Source organism: Haliotis rufescens, unplaced genomic scaffold (genome assembly GCF_023055435.1).
Source record: "Haliotis rufescens isolate VD_foot unplaced genomic scaffold, xgHalRufe1.0.p SCAF_7, whole genome shotgun sequence".
Taxonomy (NCBI): Eukaryota; Metazoa; Mollusca; class Gastropoda; order Lepetellida; family Haliotidae; genus Haliotis; species Haliotis rufescens.
In genome coordinates, this window is record NW_025964361.1 from 23,407,139 (window position 1) to 23,431,598 (window position 24,460).

At 41.1% G+C, this 24,460-nt stretch overlaps 1 protein-coding gene across 4 annotated transcripts in view; it reads right to left on the reverse strand.

Moving 5' to 3' along the window:
- LOC124137455 (arf-GAP with Rho-GAP domain, ANK repeat and PH domain-containing protein 2-like) overlaps positions 1-24,460 on the reverse strand; it is a 126,541-nt gene that overhangs the window by 25,496 nt on the left and 76,585 nt on the right. For 2 of the 4 annotated variants that reach the window (XM_046503745.2, XM_046503749.2), the window contains 25 exons: positions 23,974-24,080; positions 23,431-23,515; positions 22,893-22,953; positions 22,307-22,360; positions 20,295-20,380; positions 19,135-19,317; positions 18,451-18,519; positions 16,890-16,926; positions 16,627-16,667; positions 15,725-15,752; positions 15,181-15,212; positions 14,622-14,685; positions 14,282-14,343; positions 10,275-10,298; positions 8,610-8,677; positions 7,964-8,072; positions 7,353-7,442; positions 6,916-6,972; positions 6,424-6,469; positions 5,704-5,779; positions 4,543-4,615; positions 3,690-3,780; positions 1,778-1,855; positions 1,190-1,318; positions 130-132 (listed from right to left, as the gene is read on the reverse strand). In XM_046503745.2, coding sequence (XP_046359701.2) covers positions 130-132; positions 1,190-1,318; positions 1,778-1,855; positions 3,690-3,780; positions 4,543-4,615; positions 5,704-5,779; positions 6,424-6,469; positions 6,916-6,972; positions 7,353-7,442; positions 7,964-8,072; positions 8,610-8,677; positions 10,275-10,298; positions 14,282-14,343; positions 14,622-14,685; positions 15,181-15,212; positions 15,725-15,752; positions 16,627-16,667; positions 16,890-16,926; positions 18,451-18,519; positions 19,135-19,317; positions 20,295-20,380; positions 22,307-22,360; positions 22,893-22,953; positions 23,431-23,515; positions 23,974-24,080 — 1,753 coding nt within the window. The remainder of the gene's footprint in view (positions 1-129; positions 133-1,189; positions 1,319-1,777; positions 1,856-3,689; positions 3,781-4,542; positions 4,616-5,703; positions 5,780-6,423; positions 6,470-6,915; positions 6,973-7,352; positions 7,443-7,963; positions 8,073-8,609; positions 8,678-10,274; positions 10,299-14,281; positions 14,344-14,621; positions 14,686-15,180; positions 15,213-15,724; positions 15,753-16,626; positions 16,668-16,889; positions 16,927-18,450; positions 18,520-19,134; positions 19,318-20,294; positions 20,381-22,306; positions 22,361-22,892; positions 22,954-23,430; positions 23,516-23,973; positions 24,081-24,460) is intronic. The other 2 variants (XM_046503747.2, XM_046503746.2) reach the window with 2 other exon arrangements.

The window sequence follows — 24,460 nt, forward strand, 5'->3', positions numbered from 1 at the left end:
TGCCCTTCAACTAAATAAGCGTTAATAATTATTGAGATATTAACAAAAAAGAAACCTTTTTGCCCAAGAAAAGTAGAAGCACATTGAGATGTTTCACCCCAAGCCAGATAAACCCAAGCTCATACTCACTCTCTTTAAACATACGTTAAAAGAAATATACACCAATGTTAACAAATGAATCATCACGTTACAGTTACTGTAAAATAATGCACAATGCTCAATTAACTCATTACAAATTCAAAGAATGCAGAAGAAAAATTCTTCTTTAATTCATCCTGATTAGCCTCAATCCATCCCATCCTCCATTATCCAGGGAACTATAGCTCCATTGTATCATGACAAACACCTGGACCCAAATGCCACCATAGCATCATATTCAAAATGCTTAAAATAGCCAATCAAATTACCCAGTTCTTTCACATTAAAACCATGTGGACATGACCAGCACAGGACTCGCCTTGTTGCTGATTGTCCAAGTACAACTGGTAACATCTCGTAGCAAAAAAACTTCCCAAATTGTCTTAATACCCAGGGGAACCTATGTATCTATTCATAACAGTCTTCTGACTTGATGAAATATATCGGGAGTTCCATTGTACCAGTCAGCAAAATGTTCCTGTAAATCCACAATGCACACTTGTCCAGAAGACACCTTTGAATTTTTGTTGATTTCATGTTCATCAACGAGAGAAGTGATGTTTCCCAGCATTGTGAATGTGCAGTTGCTAGGTTGATGATAATATCTTCCACACAACTTATCGGATAACCTGACAGTGAAAAGGACTGTCCGTTGAAAATCTCTATATTTTCTAATGTGATGACAGCCAAAATTTGGATTTATGTCTTCAATGTAATAGAGGTAAGGTATGCAAAGGAATTATGCTATTCCATCTTTGTGACAAGAGACATGGCGATGGGACAAAGCTACGGTGGTGAATGGGTCCAGGGTACATAGCGGAGTTGAGACACAATGCAATGGACAGTCATGATAATCTCATCCCCAAATGCAACATTCACCAAGATTAAAACCATTTGATTTGTAATTTCTCAGCACTGATATTTGAAAAGCTATTAAATGATTATCATTAACATCCAATTATACTAGCTGACTCTGAACTTTATGTTATGTATCCTTGAAGTTTTGCACAGAGCCTTTGCCATTACATGTGACCATGAAGACAGTCTGTACCTGCAATATTTATCCAATCTCTGTAATTGTCACTGGTGAAGAGTGAGTCATCCAGACCTCGGAAGAAGCGCTTCAGTGCATTTGCCACTTCATTGCAGGTGAAGTCTTCCATCTTCACGCCCCTCGCATCTGCAACAATCAATGAAAGACTAAAGCAGGTGCCAGTACAATCGATCAATCATGAGATAAACCAACTGTATTTTTTAATTTGTGGTATATGTCAATGATTTGAAACCTCTAAATTGTATTTGGGACCAAACATGTTAGCTTCAGGTCACAAATACATAATTTAGAGGTCTCAAAGCAACAATAACACAACTAAGCTTATCTCCAATTTACCATGACAGAATTTCTTTGACTTCATTGGTTTGAAGATGATAAGTGAAGCTTGCCCACTTTGATACCATGGCTCATTTAAACATGGATACCTCAGTCAGACACAGTATACTGACTCCGAGTCAACCAGTCCTTGTTTTAGCCCCTTTGATGCCAAGATCCTACAGGGAAACAACAAGTACCATCTCTTAACATCTTTTACTAGGAGATCGAATCACCGACCTTCTGCTCTTCACATGACACAATAATCACCTTTCTTCAGCTCGTCCAGTAGTAGCTGTATGCGAGAGTTTGTTGCACTTTCCCTGTAGATACCCGTGGACTTCAGACCTGCAAGACAATGCCGAGAGTCAGTTCACAGATCTTAGCAACAACGAAACGCAGGACAGACTGTGGACAAGCCTTTTTAAATCAGTTCTACAATTTTAAGGAATTTTAAGGAAAACCAGTGACTGAGAGAATGAGCAATGATCCACAATAGGTCATGATGACACAATCCTCCAGGTCACAGCTTTCTTCCACCCAGTGCTCATTGTAATCTGTTTTTATGACAGGCATGAGGTGCTGGAACAGATTGTATTTTCTTGAGTATAATACACCCCCCTATTCTTGGGTACAGGTTTTGGTGAAAATATGTCTATCTTGTGCATAAGGCGCAGACAGAAAATACATCATTTTGGCTGTCACAAATAGTTGAGTTGGTGAACAGATCTGTTGATCAGTTCACACACGATTTCGTGGAAATTCCTATCTACACATTATTAAACTAAATTTTTTAATAAACTTCATAAGCTTAAAGTGACAGTACGTCGACAGTTTGGTGAAATAATTTCTGAGATTGACATCACGCCTGATTCAATTCTCAAAACAAAACAATAGAGATCCGCACAGCGAAGCCGACAACACAAGCATTACGCAGAGTAAAACTGGCTTCTGTCACATCGTCACATCTTACACGGCCCATTCATGTGTTTTCATCTGTTTTATTTTGGACGAGTCTACACATTTAGATTACTATAACTTTCATTGAGAAGATATCCTAAAACGTGAGGGACCTCTCAACCTCTAACTATTCACATCAAGTTATAACAAGGATCCCTTGACGTTCATGCTTATTTGGAACACTGGTGTAATAATACGACGAGCATGCTTACTTCACAAAGAATTTATTCACATGCTTTCTCTTGTTACATGCAATTAATCTGTTTAAGTTTCACTTTTGAGAAGAAAAAATTAAAAATGAATTTTGTATGTATAATTAAGGTTATGACAATACACACCTTATTTCTTTTTCTAACGTGTTCTTTACCCAAGAACATACGGTATTCTACCTCTGAATCAAACAGAGATGCGATGCCGGCAAGACATAGAGTGTATTCAAACTACTGTGAATACAGGGCATATAATGCCTTAGAGTGAATGAGTGTGTTGGTTTAAAGCCGCTTTGAACAGTGTTTCAGTAATATTGTGGCGTGTCAGCTTGATGTGGGAGCAAGTCCAGGTCTCACACATTTACCACTTCAGGGAAACCACGAGCATGGGAGTGCTGGGGCCAGTCCAAATTTACTCCCCAGGTACCCGACCCCTATTACCCGACCTTACCCGGTACCCACTACAGGTCTCAAGAGTTGGGAACAAAATGTCTGATTAGGAATTGTTTTACGCAGCCCTGGCAAAAACTATTCAGATACATTTATCAAACGATCAGATCATTTGTTCACTGAAGCTGACTGAAGCTTTATCTTTACTTAAAGTCAAAAGGAATGTGTGCATCGTCAGAAAGAAATGTGAATATTAGTGACTTGTAGTAACCACTGAGCTATAGTGAGTTTTCGTCATTAAACAATATATCAAGTGACTAACCACGGGTCCCAGTAGTCCTCTGGGTTCCCGGGTCCTACTCAGGACCCACCCGACCCGGGTACCCGAGTTACCTGTCCCAGCCCTTGAGCATGGGTATGGTGCTGACAAACCTAGAAACATAATAGGGGCGAACCAGGATTCGAACCCACAATCAAAGGTTCATGGCATGCCCAAGGGACACAACTCTGCACAGTGAATTGCGGCACCTTAGACAACTGCGCGACCTTGGCCCTACAATGCCTGGAAGCATCACAAGGCACTTGTGTCAGTCACAAGTAGTATCTCCAGGAGGTCCCCTTACCTGACATAGTGATGAAATCAATACACCTGTTGACGATGACAGGGACATTGTCTGACGTCAACTGCTGATCCTGGAGTGTCCTGCCGCTTTCCTGTATCAACAACAACACTACAGTTGGCACAACAGTCTACATGATGTTTGTTTGTTGTCAACACTGCACTCAGCAATGTTCCAGCTATACGATCACTGCCTATAAAATAGGGCTGTATTTTGAGCAACGGTCAACCCTGTTAGGGAATGACAACATGCGGTCAGACAGGGCTGACCATCCGATCCATTTAGTCGCTATTGAAGTGCAAGTATCATGAAAAGTAGAAACAGATTTTCCTTACACCATTATGTAGCCAGTATGTTATACAAAATAATAGCTAAGAAAAATAGTGTGGACTGTAAACTTAGCGTTGCTGCGCTTAATCAAAAGTATGTGTTTTCAGGTCTGTATTTGTAACAAATCTTAACGAGGAGGCATGCCTTAATTATCATGGCCGATTAGGCCTGCCATCTGATTGGGTATCACAGTGTATGTCAAGAGTATGGCTAGTGGGGGCGTGTCAAGTATTCTCGATTTAACATCAGTTATATAATATCTTAACATTGTAAAATTATTTTTTAAATTTTAAAGGTACAGCTTTCTTCCCTCCTCCCTCAATCCATGTCGTTCGAAAGATAAACATTGATTGATCTTTGTAGCCAATTAACCAGAATGGAATTTTTCTCCTCTACAGTCAATATCTCACAACACCATGCATTTTAGAATTGGAAGTTTACACCATATACAGCTTTTCCGTTGGAAGAGAGGATGACATGGTTGTATGAGGGGCTGGGAACTGACCCTGAGTATACAGTCACTGACCTTGATTGCCTGCTCACAGACTGCATACACTCTCTCCGTGTCCCGCACTAGATCCGCTTGGATGTACAGGGCCCTGTAACAAGAACAAGCACTACATAAACACAGTGCATACAGTCTCTCCGTGTCCCGTACTAGATCCGCCTGGATGTACAGGGCCCTGCAACAAGAACAAGCACTACCTACACACAGTGCATACACTCTCTCCGTGTTCCGCACTAGATCCGCCTGGATGTACAGGGCCCTGCAACAAGAACAAGCACTACATAAACACAGTGCATACACTCTCTCCGTGTCCCGTACTAGATCCGCCTGGATGTACAGGGCCCTGCAACAAGAACAAGCACTATGTACACACAGTGCATACACTCTCTCCGTGTCCCGCACTAGATCCGCCTGGATGTACAGGGCCCTGCAACAAGAACAAGCACTACATAAACACAGTGCATACACTCTCTCCGTGTCCCGTACTAGATCCGCCTGGATGTACATGGCCCTGCAACAAGAACAAGCACTACGTATACACAGTGCATACACTCTCTCCGTGTCCCGTACTAGATCCGCCTGGATGTACAGGGCCCTGGAACAAGTGAGTGACAGATGAGTGACAAGTGACTGAGAGGCAGGTGACAAATGAGTGACAGGTGAGTGACAGATGATTGACAGATGATTGACAGATGATTGACAGATGAGTGACAGGTGAGTGACAGATGAGTGACAGATGAGTGACAGGTGAGTGATAGGTGAGTGACAGATGAGTGACAGATGAGTAACAGGTGAGTGACAGGTGAGTGACAGATGAATGACAAGTGACTGAGAGGCAGGTGACAGATGAGTGACAGATGAGTGTCAGGTGAGTGACAGGTGAGTGACAGGTGAGTGACAGATGAGTAACAGGTGAGTGACAGATGAATGACAAGTGACTGAGAGGTGGGTGACAGATGAGTGACAGGTGAGTGACAGATGAGTAACAGGTGAGTGACAGATGAGTGACAAGTGACTGAGAGGTGGGTGACAGATGAGTGACAGGTGAGTGAGTGACAGATGACAGGTGAGTAACAGCTGAGTGACAGCTGAGTGACAGTATCTCCTCATCATCATGCTGATACTTCTCACTGTGGAAGATGATGCTGAGTGCATGTGAAATGTGTATTTCTTACAAACCTGTTTGGGGCATTTATCACAAAATGTTGACCAGTTTCAGTACACGCTCTACAGCCTCTCTGAATCTCCTGGTACTCTGCAATAAAAGTATTCCACATTAGCAACAGAAACATCCAACTAAAGATCACATTAACAGCTTGCAAACCTTACTAACATTATTCCAGTAAGATAACTATCAACTTAAATTATGCAAACAGTTTCTATTAAAATAAAAGTGGAATTCTAATGAAAATCAAACACATCACATTCATGTATGACAAAAGGTATGAACTTATCTGGCTCCACTAAGTCTAGAGCTGTTAATCTCCTACAACAGTCCACAATGTGGAAATGTCAGGAAATGTCAAATTCTTCTATATGTCCATACTTTGATCCCACATTCTGGTAGAATTAAACTTAACACAGCAAACCTTCACATATAATAAATATGTATCTTGTGTACATTACGTAGTACTTAATATCACGTATAGTCCCATCATTCTATCAAACCCAGACGCTGCTGATCATGCTTTATAACTGACCACCAAGCTATTTTTAGTGTAAATATTATGTATACACCTTGACGATCTTTGTTACTTGATTTCTATATAGGGAGAGGTATTAAAATAAGCACTGTCTTGTTTACTGATCCCAATTTTCAGTTGAAATTAAAATATGTTTAAACTAAATGTCAGTTGCTCTGCCCCTCATATACAACTCCAGGACACTGATTCTACTTACTAATACTGCTTGCTTTTCTCAAATCCACTGTCTCCAGTTTCTGATTCTGAAAGACAAACAGTGGGCTGTTATCATGCTTCACATGCTACAGTTCTATAGTTGGTGAAAACCACACCCATAGGTGTTATCCAGTCAGTCCAACTTTACATAACTGAACATGGGAACATTACAAATGTAAATTGGGTGTGACTGTAAACCGTATCCCAGGATCACTGCAACTATTACATCAAGGAGTAAACCATAGGTTTCCTTGTTTTTGATGCTCAGAAACTTGTATTTGACACTGAAGGTGTAAATCAAATATTTCAAATGTAAAAATTTCTAGTCATCAAGTATATTAATAACCCCAACATACTGGAAACATAATATTTATCAAAAAAACAAAAAACAAAGTCAGCAGAAATTTGCTGCAGGATGCTTTCTATGAAACGATATTTATCAAGAAAGGTATCCTTACGCATCATCATACACAGCAGTTTAGTACTGGCTCACCTGGTCCATGTAATACAGAAGCCTCCAGCTCAGCATCAGCCATGACTTCCGCCAGTCCTGACAACACAAACACTGTATTACTGGACACATGGAAACCTGAAGCATGGCAGCAACAGAAGAACGGCTGCACTAGGACAGAGTAAAGTTAATGTTTGGCTGTTTGTGGTTTATTCGCAATTTAGCAACCTTATTCAGCAATATTCCAACTTTGTCACATTGGCCTGTAAACTGTGAAGTTTGTGCCAGAAAAACAATTGTTGACAATATGGGCAACATTGCACGTCATTACCATTGTCATCACATGAAGAGAACATGCCAGACAACTGGATGTTATCAACAAATCGTAAATATTCAAATGATGATTTATCAATCACTTTTCATTATGACAAACTGTAATCCTATTTTCTAAACTGACTGAAAAGATACATGGCTTATACCTCGGAAATATTGTCTTTGACGTAGTAGTTTCCTCCAAGGGAGAACTCCATCATTCCAACGTGTTCCATTATGCTGACTGGGCAGATTAACTGAAAGAGCAAGAAACATGTTATAAAACTACCCCTTAGTCTAAAGGAACTATAGCACTTGTTGGAAAAGTTCCCATGGTCAGGTATTAGAAAGGCAATCACACATGTGTCCAACAACTGGGGGAGGTGATGCTGATCAGATCTTGACCAGGGAATACTGAAACATCCCCTGGGTACAAAAGGTAAATCATTTCGATCAAAATATACCTTGAATATGTCCAGTGTATGCTGGTTTGAGAGAATAGGGTGATTGCTGTAAACACTACTTCTTGGTCATAGTCACCCACATCAATAACCACTCAACAAAAATACACGATTTATTTCATTAATCAACAAGTTTTTGTTGCTATGCAAGACAATCACTGTTGCCCTCACTATTGTATGTGGTTTGTGATGATATGGACAAAATGAGATGACCTAAGATTTGGACCAGGTGTAATGGACATTTAAGATACAGTTGGAGGTTTGTATCAATAGTACCCCTTTGATAAGATACCTATGAGCATGTGTGTTCTGAGTACCTTAGATAGGGACTGCATCCACATGTTCCTCTCCCCCGCGTTCTCAGCAGCGAACAGATACATCCGGTTACTGGCCTTGTTTGTGCTGATATCAAATGCATATTGTTGCCTGAAACGGAAGTGGTAATTGTTTATCTGCATACAATATTGCTCCATTAGAAGTCTCCATCGCACACTTTAGACCCTTTACCTCCACTCTGAGTGAATGTTGTTTTGAAGCCAGTCAGCAATATTCAAGCAATAACATGTGGCCTGTGAACACCTGCAGCTTGACCTGTCCAACCAGTGACTGAACGTACAAGCAACAACCCACTTCCGGGTCCAAACGACACATAAACAGCCAACTGACAGAGTCTGACCACATGATATTCCTAGGTCGGCTGCAAGGACAAGCATGGAATACTGAAGATCTACTTGTTCTTGGAATTTTCTTTTAAACATGCTTACAGTCTTACAGCACCATAGAGCCAAGCTGTTATTCATTCGAGTGAGTGAGTGAGTGAGTGAAATTTAACGTCACATTGGCAATATTTCAGCCATATCGTGATGAAACCGTTACAATAATTATATTTAGATGGAGTAAAAGGCTTTGTTTGAGTGACATTGTACTGCAAGAATTGACCTGAGTAGCTTCATGCATACTTACTTCTCAACACTTGTTTCCTGTATACAGTGTATGCTCTGACGGTCAATGCTGTCCTTGGCTGTTGTACTCTGCAACAAAACACCATCAATCCCTTCAGAACCATGAAACAAAGACTACTATTTCCTTCAGCTTTTCTTAACAGGGCAACTGAATAAACACCAGGTTCTGTAGCTCACCTTAATCTTTTCTCAAGATGAGATCATGGAGGTAGTACAAGGGTATAAACAGGTATGTGAAGGTCAAAGGTTGGTGCAAAACAAATTACAAAATGGGTCAACTGGGATCAGGGTCATTTTCAATATGGCTGACATTGTGGCCATATTTGAAACTGCAGATTGGAATTCTATGAACAGTTCTAAAGGACACTGTTGTTGGGATCCTCCATGCAGAGGTGCAGCTCAAATTCCATCAATAGGCCTGATGACTTCAGCAAGATGTTCAAAATGAAAAGGCTGAGGACAAGACAACAGATAATGACATGCTCTTAATGATTCGCACTTACTTCACGCACACCAGTGTATTGGTTATGGCATTTTTTACGTCATGCAAATCTTATTGTGACGTAAGTTTGAAATCATATCACACTTGAAAGGACGTCTTAGCTGGAGACTGTTGACGTCATTCAACAATCGTGGTTTTCTAAGACAGTGGACGTGATCAATGCATTTTTCTAAAGGGGATCGCAACATCAAGAAATAATGGGTAATAAAGAAATTATTACACTCACATGTGTGTCATACTGATTTTATGAAACTCATGTAAGAAATCATGAATTACCATCGCTCGCGCTCGGGAAATACAAAAATACTGACTCTCGTTTTATAAAATCAGTCTGACACACAAGGTCATGTAATAATCTGCATGAAAGAAATGCTCCCATGAACTTTCAGTTCAGGTAAAGTATTAAGGATGAAAATCAATAAAACATTTTTTTACAAAGGTTAGCAAAGAAGAATTAATTGTAAATTAGTGAAAATCATAAATATTTGAAAATGCACATAAAATGTTAGAAAAGTAAAATAAAATATGAATACTTATGTGGGACATGTTGATAAAGAAAGGACAAAGTAGAGGAGGGCTTCATGCCATAAGGATTGTGCCTCTGAGAAGTCAATTGGTTAACATTTTTCTGGTAATTTCAAAATTGAAACTCTGCACCCACATCGATATGTTTATCTGTGCTGAATGTGCATGACTTTTCAGAGTACTGTGGATGAGGATGGGATCACATGCAGGGACTCACTGTGGATGAGGATGGGATCACATGCTGGGACTCAATAAGGTATGAAACAGCATTTATTATCACTGAACCGAGTTCCGTGTCAAGCAAGAATTGTGAAAACACAAAAACAATAGCCATGCAGTGGAATGGACTCAAAGTCTTATTTATGTCTTTAAATTTATTGAAACTTTAGGCATTAGAATATAAACACAGTGTTCATCACAGCATCATCACAGAAGAAAACAAGAATTTTACAGCATACAAATGATGAACCAACCAGACACATACAATGTTTAGTCAAAACACATGCTAAGCGTTAATTGTTTGTGCAGTTCAAGGGAGGCAATCATGCAACAAGTCATGCACCCGGTCAATCATTAGTAGGTCTACACTAGGCTGTACCCTGGCCTAATAAGGTATGTCTATGTGTACTCAGTACGTACATGGCTCTGTGCTGTGGGTACACACTGCAATAGGGACAATACACAATGTATTCCAGTCAGGATTTCAAACAGTTTCATTAAAATGTGAAAAGTGGGATATTTTGCAGTCCTAGCATACTGGATTGAAGTCCCTGATACACCTACTGCCACGCTTGTCTGTTGTATTGTAGATGTCTTACTATCTCAATGTAACCTTGTGAGAGGTACTACTTTCAAGTGAGACCTACTGAGAGAATTTACATTTGAATTGTAAGACCTGCTTGGAGGTTTTACATTTGAATTGTATAAACATTCTTTTAGTATGCATCTAATGTTCATTTTTGATTGGTTAAAAGTCACAATATCACAAGGAAATTCCATGACTTGAATTGAACCTGCAACCTCACATATGTTTATTACTGCAGGTGATGAAAGGGTGTTCAATCTTACATGTCACTGACTTCAGTTGTCTGCATGCTGCACATGGTCTTTCTTTCACTGCTATAATCAAATTTGTTTTAAGCTGCATCTACTGTATTGTTTCACTAAAAGGTAGGGTAACAACAAGTACCATCTTTAACATCTTTAGTATGATGTGTCCAGGTGATCAAACCACAGACCTTTGCTCTCCGGGCAGAGGCTCTATCCACTAGACCATCGAGGCGATTGGTCAGCTCTCATATTAACATGGATGAACCTCTGCATGTTCTCACTCAGTGACTTAGTTAAAGGGAGTTCCTGGTTCTGAGAAGTACATAGCACCTTGGACTGCACAGTAAAGTCAAGTTGAGCAACACTGAATAACTGAAAGTCTGCTACTCCATATTATTACTGTAATTTAAAAAAACCAACACGAATATATCATTTTTACAAACTACAGAGACAGCACTTTGAATTATGACCTATACCCTCTTGAACAATTGTTAACCCTGGGGAAATAACTGTCATATACCAGGCAGTGTCAACACGGACGTGTTCACATAAATATTCTTAAAATGGATGAAAACGTGATCATGGATTTTCTTGAGTTGAATTCTAATTTAAGATTTGTGGAATAAAGATTATATTTTTCAGACAACATTGGGTCAGTGGCCATGAGAGGTCAGCAGATCTGTAAACAAATGACTAGAAATGCCTCACTATCATTGACCTTACAAACATTGTGAAAGCCTCCTGTGTTAGAGTTGACTAGAACTAGAAGCTAATTTTGGCGCTATGTATAAAACATGTATCCTCATTAATGTCATATTCCCAAAACTAACAGCGAAGCAAAGTCACCATGCTGTAGATTAATCGAATAAGTAGCTAAGAAAGCAGCAAGAAAACTTCAAACTTAGCTTGATTAATAGATTGCCATTAAAAATTAAAGGACACAACAGGGAGGGATAAACATAATGTCAGTCCTGACATCAGTGGGGTGAGTGAGTGGTTATTAGAAGTCAGCTGTTGTATTCCTGCTGTATCATGGCATCCAGGGACACGGTGACACACAAGTCACGTTGTGGGGGCACAGTGAAACACAAGTCATGTCATGGGGGCACAGTGACACACAAGTCATGTTGTGGGGGCACGGTGACACACAAGTCAAGTTGTGGGGGCACGGTGACACACAAGTCACGTTGTGGGGGCACGGTGACACACAAGCCACGTCGTGGGGGCACGGTGACACACAAGCCACGTCGTGGGGGCACGGTGACACACAAGTCACGTCGTGGGGGCAAGGTGACACACAAGTCATGTCGTGGGGGCACGGTGACGCACAAGTCATGTCGTGGGGGCACGGTGACACACAAGCCACGTCGTGGGGGCACGGTGACACACAAGCCACGTCGTGGGGGCACGGTGACACACAAGTCACGTCGTGGGGGCAAGGTGACACACAAGTCATGTCGTGGGGGCACGGTGACGCACAAGTCATGTCGTGGGGGCACGGTGATGCACAAGTCATGTCGTGGGGGCACGGTGACACACAAGTCATGTTGTGGGGGCACGGTGACACACAAGTCATGTTGTGGGGGCACGGCACACACAAGGCATGTCGTGGGGGCACGGTGACACACAAGTCACATTGTGGTGGCACGGTGACACACAAGTCACATTGTGGTGGCACGGTGACACACAAGTCACGTCAGAGATACAATGACACACACGTTATGTAAAAAACAAGTCAATTTGTCGGGGCATGGTAAAACACAAGTCACATTGTCAGGGCATGGTAAAACACAAGTCACATTGTCAGGGCATGGTAAAACACAAGTCACATTGTCGGGGCACGGTAAAACACAAGTCACATTGTCGGGGCATGGTCAATCTCATTATAATCAGATCTTAGTTTTCGCTACCGCTAAAAGATCTGAGGACATCCCATTACGGGTCACGTCAGAACGACCTTTCGCGAATTCTGACTGACCAATGAAATGACTGACAAGTAATCGACATTGGCCAATCAGAAGGTAGCTTTCTCGAGCTTTACGACACTAGTTTCAAACTGGCAACTACGCTTCAAAACATATTTTGACATATTCTCGATTAAAACTGATAAGAAGAACATTCTGGAATGGTTTATAGATGGCCTAGATTGTATGGATATAATCATAAAACCCGTAACTGTTGTTCGGAATACACCGTGTTAAATATATCGTGGTTGCATGATTAGAAAACACATTCCGACTGTCACTTTCATGATCTGGTAAGCGACGCTCTGATTGGTCGGATGAAAGGTCGTTCTGACGTGACCCGCAATGGGATGTCCTCAGATCTTTGTTTAGCGATAGCGAGAACTAAGATCTGATTTTAATGAGATTGGGGTAAAACACAAGTCATGTTGTCATGGCACGGTAAAACATAAGTTATGTCTGCGGTATGGTAAAACACAAGTCACATTGACGGGGCACAGTAAAACACAAGTCACGTTGTAAAAAGACAAGTCATGTCATTTGGGCATAATAAACACAAGTCACGTAGAAGGGGCATGGTAAAACACAAGTTATGTCTGGGGCATTGGAAAACACAAGTCACTTTGTCAGGGCAGGGTAAAACACAAGTCACGTTCATGGGGCACGGTAAAACACAAGTCACGTTCATGGGGCACGGTAAAACACAAGTTATGTCTGGGGCATTGGAAAACACAAGTCACGTTCATGGGGCACGGTAAAACACAAGTTATGTCTGGGGTATGGTAAAACACATGTCATGTTGTCGGGGCACGGTAAAACTCAAGTCACGTTGTTGGGGCATGGTAAAGCACAAGTTATGTGTGGGGTATGGCAAAACACAAGTCATGTTGTCAGGGGCACGGTGACACACAAGTTATGTTGTCAGGGGCACGGTGACACACAAGTCATGTTGTCAGGGGCACGGTGACACACAAGTTATGTTGTCAGGGGCACGGTGACACACAAGTCATGTTGTCAGGGGCACGGTGACACACAAGTTATGTTGTCAGGGGCACGGTGACACACAAGTCAGGTTGTCAGGGGCACAGTGACACATAAGTCATGTCTTTGGGATACGGTGACACACAAGTCACGTTGTCAGGTCACGGTGAATGAGTGAGTGAGATGGGTTTCACACTGTAGTCACCAGTATGATCAGCCATTGAGGAACCTGATTCATAATTGACTTGCCTCAATTTGGATCCAAAAACTTCTAAAAGGGATATAGAATAGAAAATGTAGATATTGTAAAGATATGTACCAGGCTGATACCGCAATTGAAAATGGATCATATTGACAAAATTAAGCATATCATTTTAGAAAGCAATTTTCTGACAAGCAAAACCAACCATGTTTGATCAGGATTCACATGAAGTGACCTACCATGGAATGCTTGGCAGATCACTGATGGAGGGTATCAAATTAAAGTAACAGATCTGATTTGAATGAGACAGAGAACTACTAGTTTTTCACATGCTTTGAAATGCAAAGGATTTCACTGAATTCGAAAAACTGGAACTGCAGCAATCAACAATCTTGCTGCACAGTGAAACCCAATCTATGGGAATTGCAGCTCATGACTTCTGACCTCACCTTGTCCGTCAGGTAGTAGGTGAGAGAACCATGCTCCAACACACACCAGCGCTTGTCGAAACCTACAAATACAGTCACATACACGCATATAAAAAGGAGCTATGTAAAGAAGAATCATCAACAAGTAGCTTGAGTTTTGGCAGACTGTTATCATTTCGTGAACTTATTTTATTTATTTTAATTCTTTTGTTTAACACCAGAAATAATTGCTTTCATTACAAGATGGTTTCTTGACACAGACTTAGACATGCTGGCTTCAAAATTATGATTTTATACTTATTTTACTCAACAAAACATTCTGTTTTTATGATTACACATTAATGTTGGAATGTCCACTAACTCTTGTGACTGGGCCCCGTCTTAAACAGGTATCCCTGGTGTCTGACATCCTCCCTCAGTCGCCCCTGGTAACAGATGTTGATAGTACTGACAAGCTCACAAATATTGAAAAACAAATTAATGTGGTGCATCATGTCTGGAAAAATATAAATGTATTACATCATGTTTTGAAAAGTATTACTGTGGTACAACATGTCTAGAAAAAAAATAATGTGGTAGGAACACAGATAATAATGTGGTACATGTCTAGAAAAAAATAATGTAGTACATCATGTTCGAATCACAGATATTAATGTGGTACAACATGCTGGAACACACAATATTAATGTGGTACATCATGTTTGGAATGATATGAATATGGTACATCATGTTTGGAAAAATATGAATGTGGTACATCATGCTGGAACAAAAGATATTAATGTGGTACATCATGTTTGGAAAAATATTAATGTGGCACATCATGTTGGAACACAGATATTAATGTGGTACATCTTGATTATATCAATCAGTGGAAACACAAAATCAAATGTAAGGAGAGATCTGTCCTACAAACTGCTCACCTCATTGTTTTCACCCATGTCTGTTGATGAGGCTGGGGAAAAGAATAAACATATTTCAATATTCAGAATTCAACGATTAAGCAAGAGCACCGAATGAATCTTATATCAAAGTTTATTATTCAGGGCCATAAACATTATAACATTGCCATTTTCACAGTATACCTTTGGCTTTGAGAATGTTTAGTTACTTTTTTAAAAGGTATGATGTTGTAAGTACATGTATCAGTAAATAATTGCCTGAGACCTATGACATATTTGCTGATAAATTCAAAGAAGCTGCTTTGAAGAGTTTTTCAATTTTGTCGCGTCAGCATAATGTGGGAGGAAAGATTGAAGAGGGCAGGTGATGAATGTTTCCCCCATTTACCACGATTGATTGTGCTGTCCTACCAATTCAGGGTGATAATCAGGCTGTTTCTGGGATTCAAACCCTCAAACAACGGATCCTGATCAACTAAGGGACACGATTCTGCACAGCAAAACTACAGGGCCACCCCTGCCCCTGATATAGATTTACAATAAAACCATGCTCTCAACAACATACCATCACCTCCATTTTGAAACAGGAACTCCTGAAAGGGAAATTTCAGGGGAGTCATCAACATGTGACAGATACAAGCCAATCTTATTAATATCAGCTCTTAGTGTTGCTACCGCTACACATAGATCTGAGGACATCCCATTACAGGTCACATCAGAACGACCTTTTATCTGACCAATCAGAGAGTTGCTTACGAGATTGTGAAAGTCTGAATGTGTTTTCTAATCATGGCACTTGAAAAGGTTAACACGAGGCATTCCAAAGCCAGTTACAGGCTGTATGACTGATTCCGTCGAAGTCATCGGCTATGTCTTGCTTCAATGTGATATATATTTTAAACAGAAGAGATTTTCGTAGCCTGTGGGATGTACAGCCATACAATCCTGGTAATCTATTAGACATTCTAGAATTTTCTTTTGTTCAATATTCACATTTTGAATTGAGAAATTTGTCAAAATATTTTTCAAAGTGTAGTCTGGAATGGAAGTGGCCGTTTGAAACTAGTGCTGTAAAGCTCAAGAAAGCTGCCCTCTGATTGGATGATGTTGACTTCCTGTTCGTCATTACATTTGTGATGCTATATGCGATGTCTGTAGCGAGCACAAAAATCCGATTTTTAATGAGATAGGGCTTGATGTTACATAATGTATGTGAGGGGAATATACATAACAGATACTAATATCTCACATGGAGTATGAAGGCATATAAAGAAATTATTTAAGAATTTAATTTCAGTTTGTGTGAGTTTATTTGAGTATGAACCCTCAGAGTGAGGGCAAAACTGTATGGACGTAGAACACACTGTTAGTGTACTGAATGTTTTCACTGGCCTCAAGCGTGTTGATGTACCAAATGATTATTCAGACAGATTTATTTTGTCTCCAAATGTTGCAATTGCCACTTACCATTAACAGCCTCTGCCCTGATGATTTTGCAATTTGGTATGCTGAAATGTTAAAAACAAACATTCCTATCATCAGGCTAAAACACCTGTATTTGTGGTTCAACAGTGTTGGAGCAGTCAAGGATAATACTTTTGTATGAAAGGAATCTAACTTCCCTATTAAAACTGGAGTCAAAGCGGACCCAGGAGGAAGACATATGCAGTCATGCATTCTTATCGTTCAATATTCAGAAACAAGAGTAAGTATGAATATGACCAACTAACCTGTTTGTGCTTCCCCTCCAACTTTGCGATAGTGAATCTGAAAATGTGGACATAAACCATATATATTATATGTGCTGAGTGCAGTTATGAGATGAGATGAAAGTTTCAGCAAGATAGGTAGAGCAGCAATAAGCAGTGATTAAAAGCAGGATAAGCAGTGATTAGGACAGGATTAAGCAGTGATTAGAAGCAGGTTTAGCAGTGATTAGAAGCAGGATAAGCAGTGATTAGAAACAGCATCAAGCAGTGATTAGTAGGGTCAAGCAGTGATTAGAAGCAGGCTTAGCAGTGATTAGAAGCAGGGTCAAGCAGTGATTAGAAGCAGGGTTAAGCAATGATTAGAAACAGGCTTTGGCTGCTATGTACATATTTATGCAGGTCATGCTGGTCTGGCTTGTACCAGCTGTCTATTTCCCTTCTCTAAGATGCACTGTTAAACTTTACTGTTTATTGCTAAGACAACGGCTTGTGTCCATTGGTAAACAATGATAAGCAGTTTCATTGCTACAGCTCAGTGCAATATTGCTCGTACTGAGGAGCCTGATTATCCATGGTTAGTACATTGTTTTTATATACTTTTTGAAGTAGTTTCTATGCTGTCAACATTTTGCTTCAGCAGTCATGCAGTTATCTCCAGTCAAAATTTTTGGATTGATTCTAGTTTTCTCTGACCATGTCTACAGTCTTCCTATACAGTGTAAGCCTTGGCGTTAACTTTCAGCCAAGCCGTTTCATTCTCAGCCAGCTGTATCATTGTATTTACCACATCTGGCTTGAATTGTGGCCTTACTATCCTACTCAGCTTGCTTTGGATAGTTCCCCTTAAAGTTCAATAATCCGTATCCAACTTGTATGCTACTTGTATCCTCATTTATTGCATCATTTTGTACCGTTCTGTGTAGTCACTCGCTGTGCTCTGATGCTCAGAAATATAGCCAGCGTTTGATCCCAATGTTTGGGCATGATCGATGCTCAATCATGTACACACTTATTCTTGTGCCAACAATTTAGCCGTCCAGTTTTGCTTTGTCATGTTATTATTTGCAAGTGGCTAAATCCTTTCCAATGTTTGGCATGATTGATGCTCAATCATGGGCACCCTTAGTCATACCTGAAAATTCCCCATACGCCAAACTTTACCATAATAAATGTTTGAAACTACTTGGTGTTTGGTTGTCATTATAAATTGATGTTTATACAAGGTTGATGTTTACACAACAGATAACATTGATGTTTATGAGCATATTATGTTTGATTGTGTCTATGCCAAAACACTGCATTCATTGTAACAAAGAAGCTGTATATCCATAGAATTATCTCCCTTGTTCATCATACCAACTTGTAATGCCACCTAAAGAAGTCATACAAGCAGAGTTTAATATTCAAATGCATGGATGAGCAGTTAATTACAAGAAATGCTAAGCACTGATTTACATGTAATGAGTGCATTGATGAACGAGAATCATCAAGCATTGTATCATAAACCACATGGATCACAACAGTTTCCAGATCAACATGACACAGACCGGTCACAAGAAGAAACAGTAAATGGGAAACTTACATCTGCACCAGAGAAGACAATCTTCACCAAGTTCATGAGTTCATCCGTTGCCGATACCCTGAGCAGCTCCTGCAATGAAATAATCCGGGCATTAAGACTGCATGCCTTTCATTCTGCAGTTAACAAACATGTTACTTGACTTTTTCCTTCTGTTTTGAAGGAGAATTGGTCAGTGCTAACAGACAAATGGACAGACAAAGACTAAACATATTTAGATCCAATCCCTTTGAAGATGTCCTGACGGCCTCCATGGTCTAGTGGTAGAGCATCCATTCGGAGAGCAGAAGGTCTCGGGTTTGATCCCCCGGCCGTGTACCATACCAAAAGATGATAAAAAATGGTACTTGTTGTTACCCTGCCTGGCGTTCGACATTAAGGGGCTTGAACAAGGACTGGTTGTCTCACAGTCAGTATAAAGAGGGGTATTCATGTTAAACTGCGGCATGGTATCTCAGTGGGATAGCACTATAAAATTGGCATCAGTCCAGACTAGTGCAAGTAGCAACACACACACATATATATATATTATATAAGTGCAATAATCTTGGATGAGACGTTAAACTCCATTTCACCTCACCTCATCTGAAAATGTCCTGAAGAGCTAAGAAAACCACCTCATTCTTGTTAAAATTGGTCACTAAATGTGACCAGACAGGACTACCGATCAAATGACCCCCAACTCACCTCATTGAGCAGCCGGGTGTCGGCACTGGACTGGTGTCGGCGGCAGTGCGCCTTGTCCTTGTACTTAGTGGTGATGAATTGTTTCCTTTCATCCATGGAGGACTCAGGGACAATCTTTTCTTCCGGCGACAGGTCAAACTCCCAGAACACATTGGAGTTGTCATTACCAATAGCCTTCATAAGCTGGAAAACAAACAAAAAACTCATATCAAGGATACAGCTTATGTATTGGGAGTTTCTTGAAAATGTTAACAAGCATCAAAATCAGACTACAGTGAATGTAGTTTAAAAAGGAGAGTCAGTTGTCATGACATAGCTCTAAAATTAGCCTGCGTTGCCAGATAAACCAGTGGTCAGGCTATGATTGCTTACAACCAGCCAAGTCATATATATAAACAAGGGCAAAAGTGAGCATGGCTCACTGATACCCCCAACCTGCCTATTGTGTCAGTAGTTTCAAATTAAATAATGGATAGGGTTAGGGGTTGGAAAAATTCATAAAAAAATGAAAAATTCATAAAAACATTTTTTTTCTTTTGACTGCACCCCTCCATATGACACAGATTATGTACTAAGTTTGAGATGAATCCACTAAAAGGTCGGGGGTATAAAAAAACCTTGATCCTTGCAACCCAGCTCTTGAGCCAAGCATGGGTCACATGGGACCTGTTCTGCCATGGAATCCACATGGGGCTATATATAGAAGACTATCCACACAGTTGGGTAGGACACAACCAGGTCTCCCTCTTGTCAACCCAGTCACAGATGTGTGGTCGATAGGGTTGCGACGGGTACTCGAGTACCCGATAACGGGTCGGGTAGCTTAGGACTCGAGTACCCGTTCAGGGGAGATAACTCTAATCGCCTTTCATAACTCGTAAGTCACTTCAAAATGGACGACAAAGCGGACAAACGTTCAAATGTTTTAGGTAAGCCATGCAGGCATTTAATAAAAAACATAATACCTTTGAATAGATCAATAGATGTTTGATGACCTTTTATTCGCAAAAGCATTACAAACAAGTGGGACAACATTGAACTACAGGTACTCGAGTCCGGTTCGGGTATTGTCTGCCGGGTACTCGAGTTCAGTTTTCGTACCCGGTTGCAACCCTAGTGGCCGATGTATTAGATGAGAATGAACAGAATGCGGGTCTCACCTCAATCAGACTTGGTGTCCACACTCGTGTGTCCATACGGAGCGACCGGATCTTGGAAACATTGGCTTCAAACATCCGATGTATTCCTGAAGCAAGACAAACATGCACATTGGACATCAATACTTCACAGGTTGGCATACACTACGGTCCTCCACCACCTGGAATACACGCATCCACTAGTGAATCAATACTTCACAGGTTGGCATACACTACGGTCCTCCACCACCTGGAATACACGCATCCACTAGTGAATCAATACTTCACAGGTTGGCATACACTACGGTCCTCCACCACCCGGAATACATGCATCCACTCGTGAATCAATACTTCACAGGTTGGCATACACTACGGTCCTCCACCACCTGGAATACACGCATCCACTAGTGAATCAATACTTCACAGGTTGGCATACACTACGGTCCTCCACCACCCGGAATACATGCATCCACTAGTGAATCAATACTTCACAGGTTGGCATACACTACGGTCCTCCACCACCTGGAATACATGCATCCACTAGTGAATCAATACTTCACAGGTTGGCATACACTACGGTCCTCCACCACCTGGAATACATGCATCCACTAGTGAATCAATACTTCACAGGTTGGCATACACTACGGTCCTCCACCACCCGGAATACATGCATCCACTAGTGAATCAATACTTCACAGGTTGGCATACACTACGGTCCTCCACCACCTGGAATACATGCATCCACTAGTGAATCAATACTTCACAGGTTGGCATACACTACGGTCCTCCACCACCTGGAATACACGCATCCACTAGTGAATCAATACTTCACAGGTTGGCATACACTACGGTCCTCCACCACCTGGAATACACGCATCCACTAGTGAATCAATACTTCACAGGTTGGCATACACTACGGTCCTCCACCACCTGGAATACATGCATCCACTAGTGAATCAATACTTCACAGGTTGGCATACACTACGGTCCTCCACCACCTGGAATACATGCATCCACTAGTGAATCAATACTTCACAGGTTGGCATACACTACGGTCCTCCACCACCTGGAATACATGCATCCACTCGTGAATCAATACTTCACAGGTTGGCATACACTACGGTCCTCCACCACCTGGAATACACGCATCCACTAGTGAATCAATACTTCACAGGTTGGCATACACTACGGTCCTCCACCACCTGGAATACACGCATCCACTAGTGAATCAATACTTCACAGGTTGGCATACACTACGGTCCTCCACCACCTGGAATACATGCATCCACTAGTGAATCAATACTTCACAGGTTGGCATACACTACGGTCCTCCACCACCTGGAATACATGCATCCACTAGTGAATCAATACTTCACAGGTTGGCATACACTACGGTCCTCCACCACCTGGAATACATGCATCCACTAGTGAATCAATACTTCACAGGTTGGCATACACTACGGTCCTCCACCACCCGGAATACATGCATCCACTAGTGAATCAATACTTCACAGGTTGACATACACTACGGTCCTCCACCACCTGGAATACATGCATCCACTAGTGAATCAATACTTCACAGGTTGGCATACACTACGGTCCTCCACCACCCGGAATACATGCATCCACTAGTGAATCAATACTTCACAGGTTGGCATACACTACGGTCCTCCACCACCCGGAATACATGCATCCACTAGTGAATCAATACTTCACAGGTTGGCATACACTACGGTCCTCCACCACCCGGAATACATGCATCCACTAGTGAATCAATACTTCACAGGTTGGCATACACTACGGTCCTCCACCACCCGGAATACATGCATCCACTAGTGAATCAATACATACAGTAGATGGCTGCAAGGCTATGGTTACTCATCACGTTTCAACTGGTTAGCCAATTACTATACTGTCCTACACTGGAGGTACAAAGATGTGTGTTTTAACATCAGAATCTTTTACTAGCTTTATACTGAGGACAGTCTTCAGTATGCACCATGTTAAAGCCTGATAGGTAATCAAGAAATACCAACCTGCACATTTCTTGCACACAACAACTCCCAAATTGATGGACGCCCAATGGGGATCTGTAAAAACAATTGGTACTCAATACTTTGTATCTGACAGTGACTTTATATAAGCTGAAAACTATACAAGAGACACTTACAATACACGACTATGCTCACTACACCATACACTGTTTCCAGGCTGGTGACTTGACATCATCTCGCAGGTGTGCGACACTTTCCTCCGTAACTCATGTCTGTCTCAGTGATTCAAGTCGAGCAAACATACAGATGTTATCATAACTGGTAACAAAATCTTGCTCTCTGATTAACATCTTGCCTGTACTTATGACATCATAGTGTTTCCTCTGATGTCGTCTACATGTTGCGTCCTAACTGACCCTGTCTGCATCTTCAGTTGCCATACCTTACCCACTTATGTGCATAATGCAGATCTGATATCGCCAATGAAACATGTTTCACTGTACTTAACATGTTATGAAAAATTTGTTACATGGCGTTACCAACAGGCGACAAGATATTACAAGGTGAATGTTTTGTGTACAGCCCACAAACTTCAGATGTGTGTACCGCTCGCGACTTTCAGACTTACTGTCATCCTCACAGTCCGCGCAGATCCTGTTGCTGTCGTTCTCATACACCTTCAAGAGAACCTGTAGGCAGAGAGTGAGTGAGTGAGTTATATTGTGTCAGCTAGAGAGACAATCAGTGCAGCCCTCATGTCATTACCCCCAAGAATGTCAATATCTAACAGAGATGTTCATGGTTATTGTGACACTGTTTAGTTTAATCATTATTCAAACATTAAATGTCAGATCATGTGTTGTTTTTAAAATCCTTGTAGTAATTCACACTGCATTTCACCATAGTGCTTGATTTACCCTCATCTAAGTCACTTGTGTTTTCTTCCTAATCCAAGCCCCTGTATTACATGATCACCTGTCCATGCAGCCATCCATCCTCATAGACAGAACCGATACAGTTGGACCCATGTCTCTTTTACGTTAATGTTCCCCTTATCATAATTGACAGTGCCTCTTCATTAAACCATACCACAGCATTATCAAGTTACACTTAGCCTGATAACTTTCAGGCCATTTTGTTATAATGCTATGCTATGAAGTACTTACACTGTCATCAGCCAGCCCCTGGGCTATGGCATCCTCAATAGCCATCTTCCACACCTGGGCCTCCACTGCACTTTCAAACCCCAGCCTGAAACACACATGTAGAACATGCAAAATTACTTTTTTATTTAATTTATTTTAAATGAAAACAACATTGCAGAAGTAGATACTTTAGTCACAAATGTTTAGGATGAGTGAGTGAGTGAGTACAGTTTTACGCAACCTTTGGCAATATTCCAGCAATATCACAAAGAATTGGGCTTCACATCATTGTACCCATGTGGGAAATAATACAATAGTGAAGTAAGGCTTGCATGAAAGGACTTGTGTTTGCATGTTTCTAACACTGCTTTGCTGCAAGAGTAAGTCACCTTACCCACAGAGTGACTCCGAACAAAGGGATGTTTGTCCTTAATATCCCGACAATGTACTCCTACAAATACACTTTATACAACAGCACCACTTAAGACAATTGTAACTCAAGATATACACAAACACCATGAGCTGGTAGCCCCAATCTCAACTTGTATGCTGTCAGCTACTCACACAAAGCATGCATAGTGTGTAGAAAGTTGCAGACGACACTTGGACAAGTCCTTCACAGATGCTAGCTCCATCTTGATCTCGTGTATCGGTGAAAACATCCGATAGTCCTGCAATGGGAAAGAGCAAGAAAATTATACTGTCAAGATGGGCCCCCAGGGAAAAACCATCCTATCAAGAAGGACCCCCAGGGAAACACATCCTGTCCACATGGACGCAAGGCACCACATTCAAATTTTGATTGGAATGCAGAACAACTCACAATGACATTAGAGAGAGTGAGTGAGCTTGATCACTAGGGTACATGACAGATTGAGTGAGATGAACAATATATTCAGTTATCACTGGTTATCGGGCTGCTGCTTACTGCTTGAGTTCAGTCTGAAGTGACACAGGCAAAAAATGTACTCAGCTTTGGTGGGATTCACAAGCATAGGTACATTGCTGACAAACCAAAGGTCATAATTCGGCTGAATCTGGGATATGAACC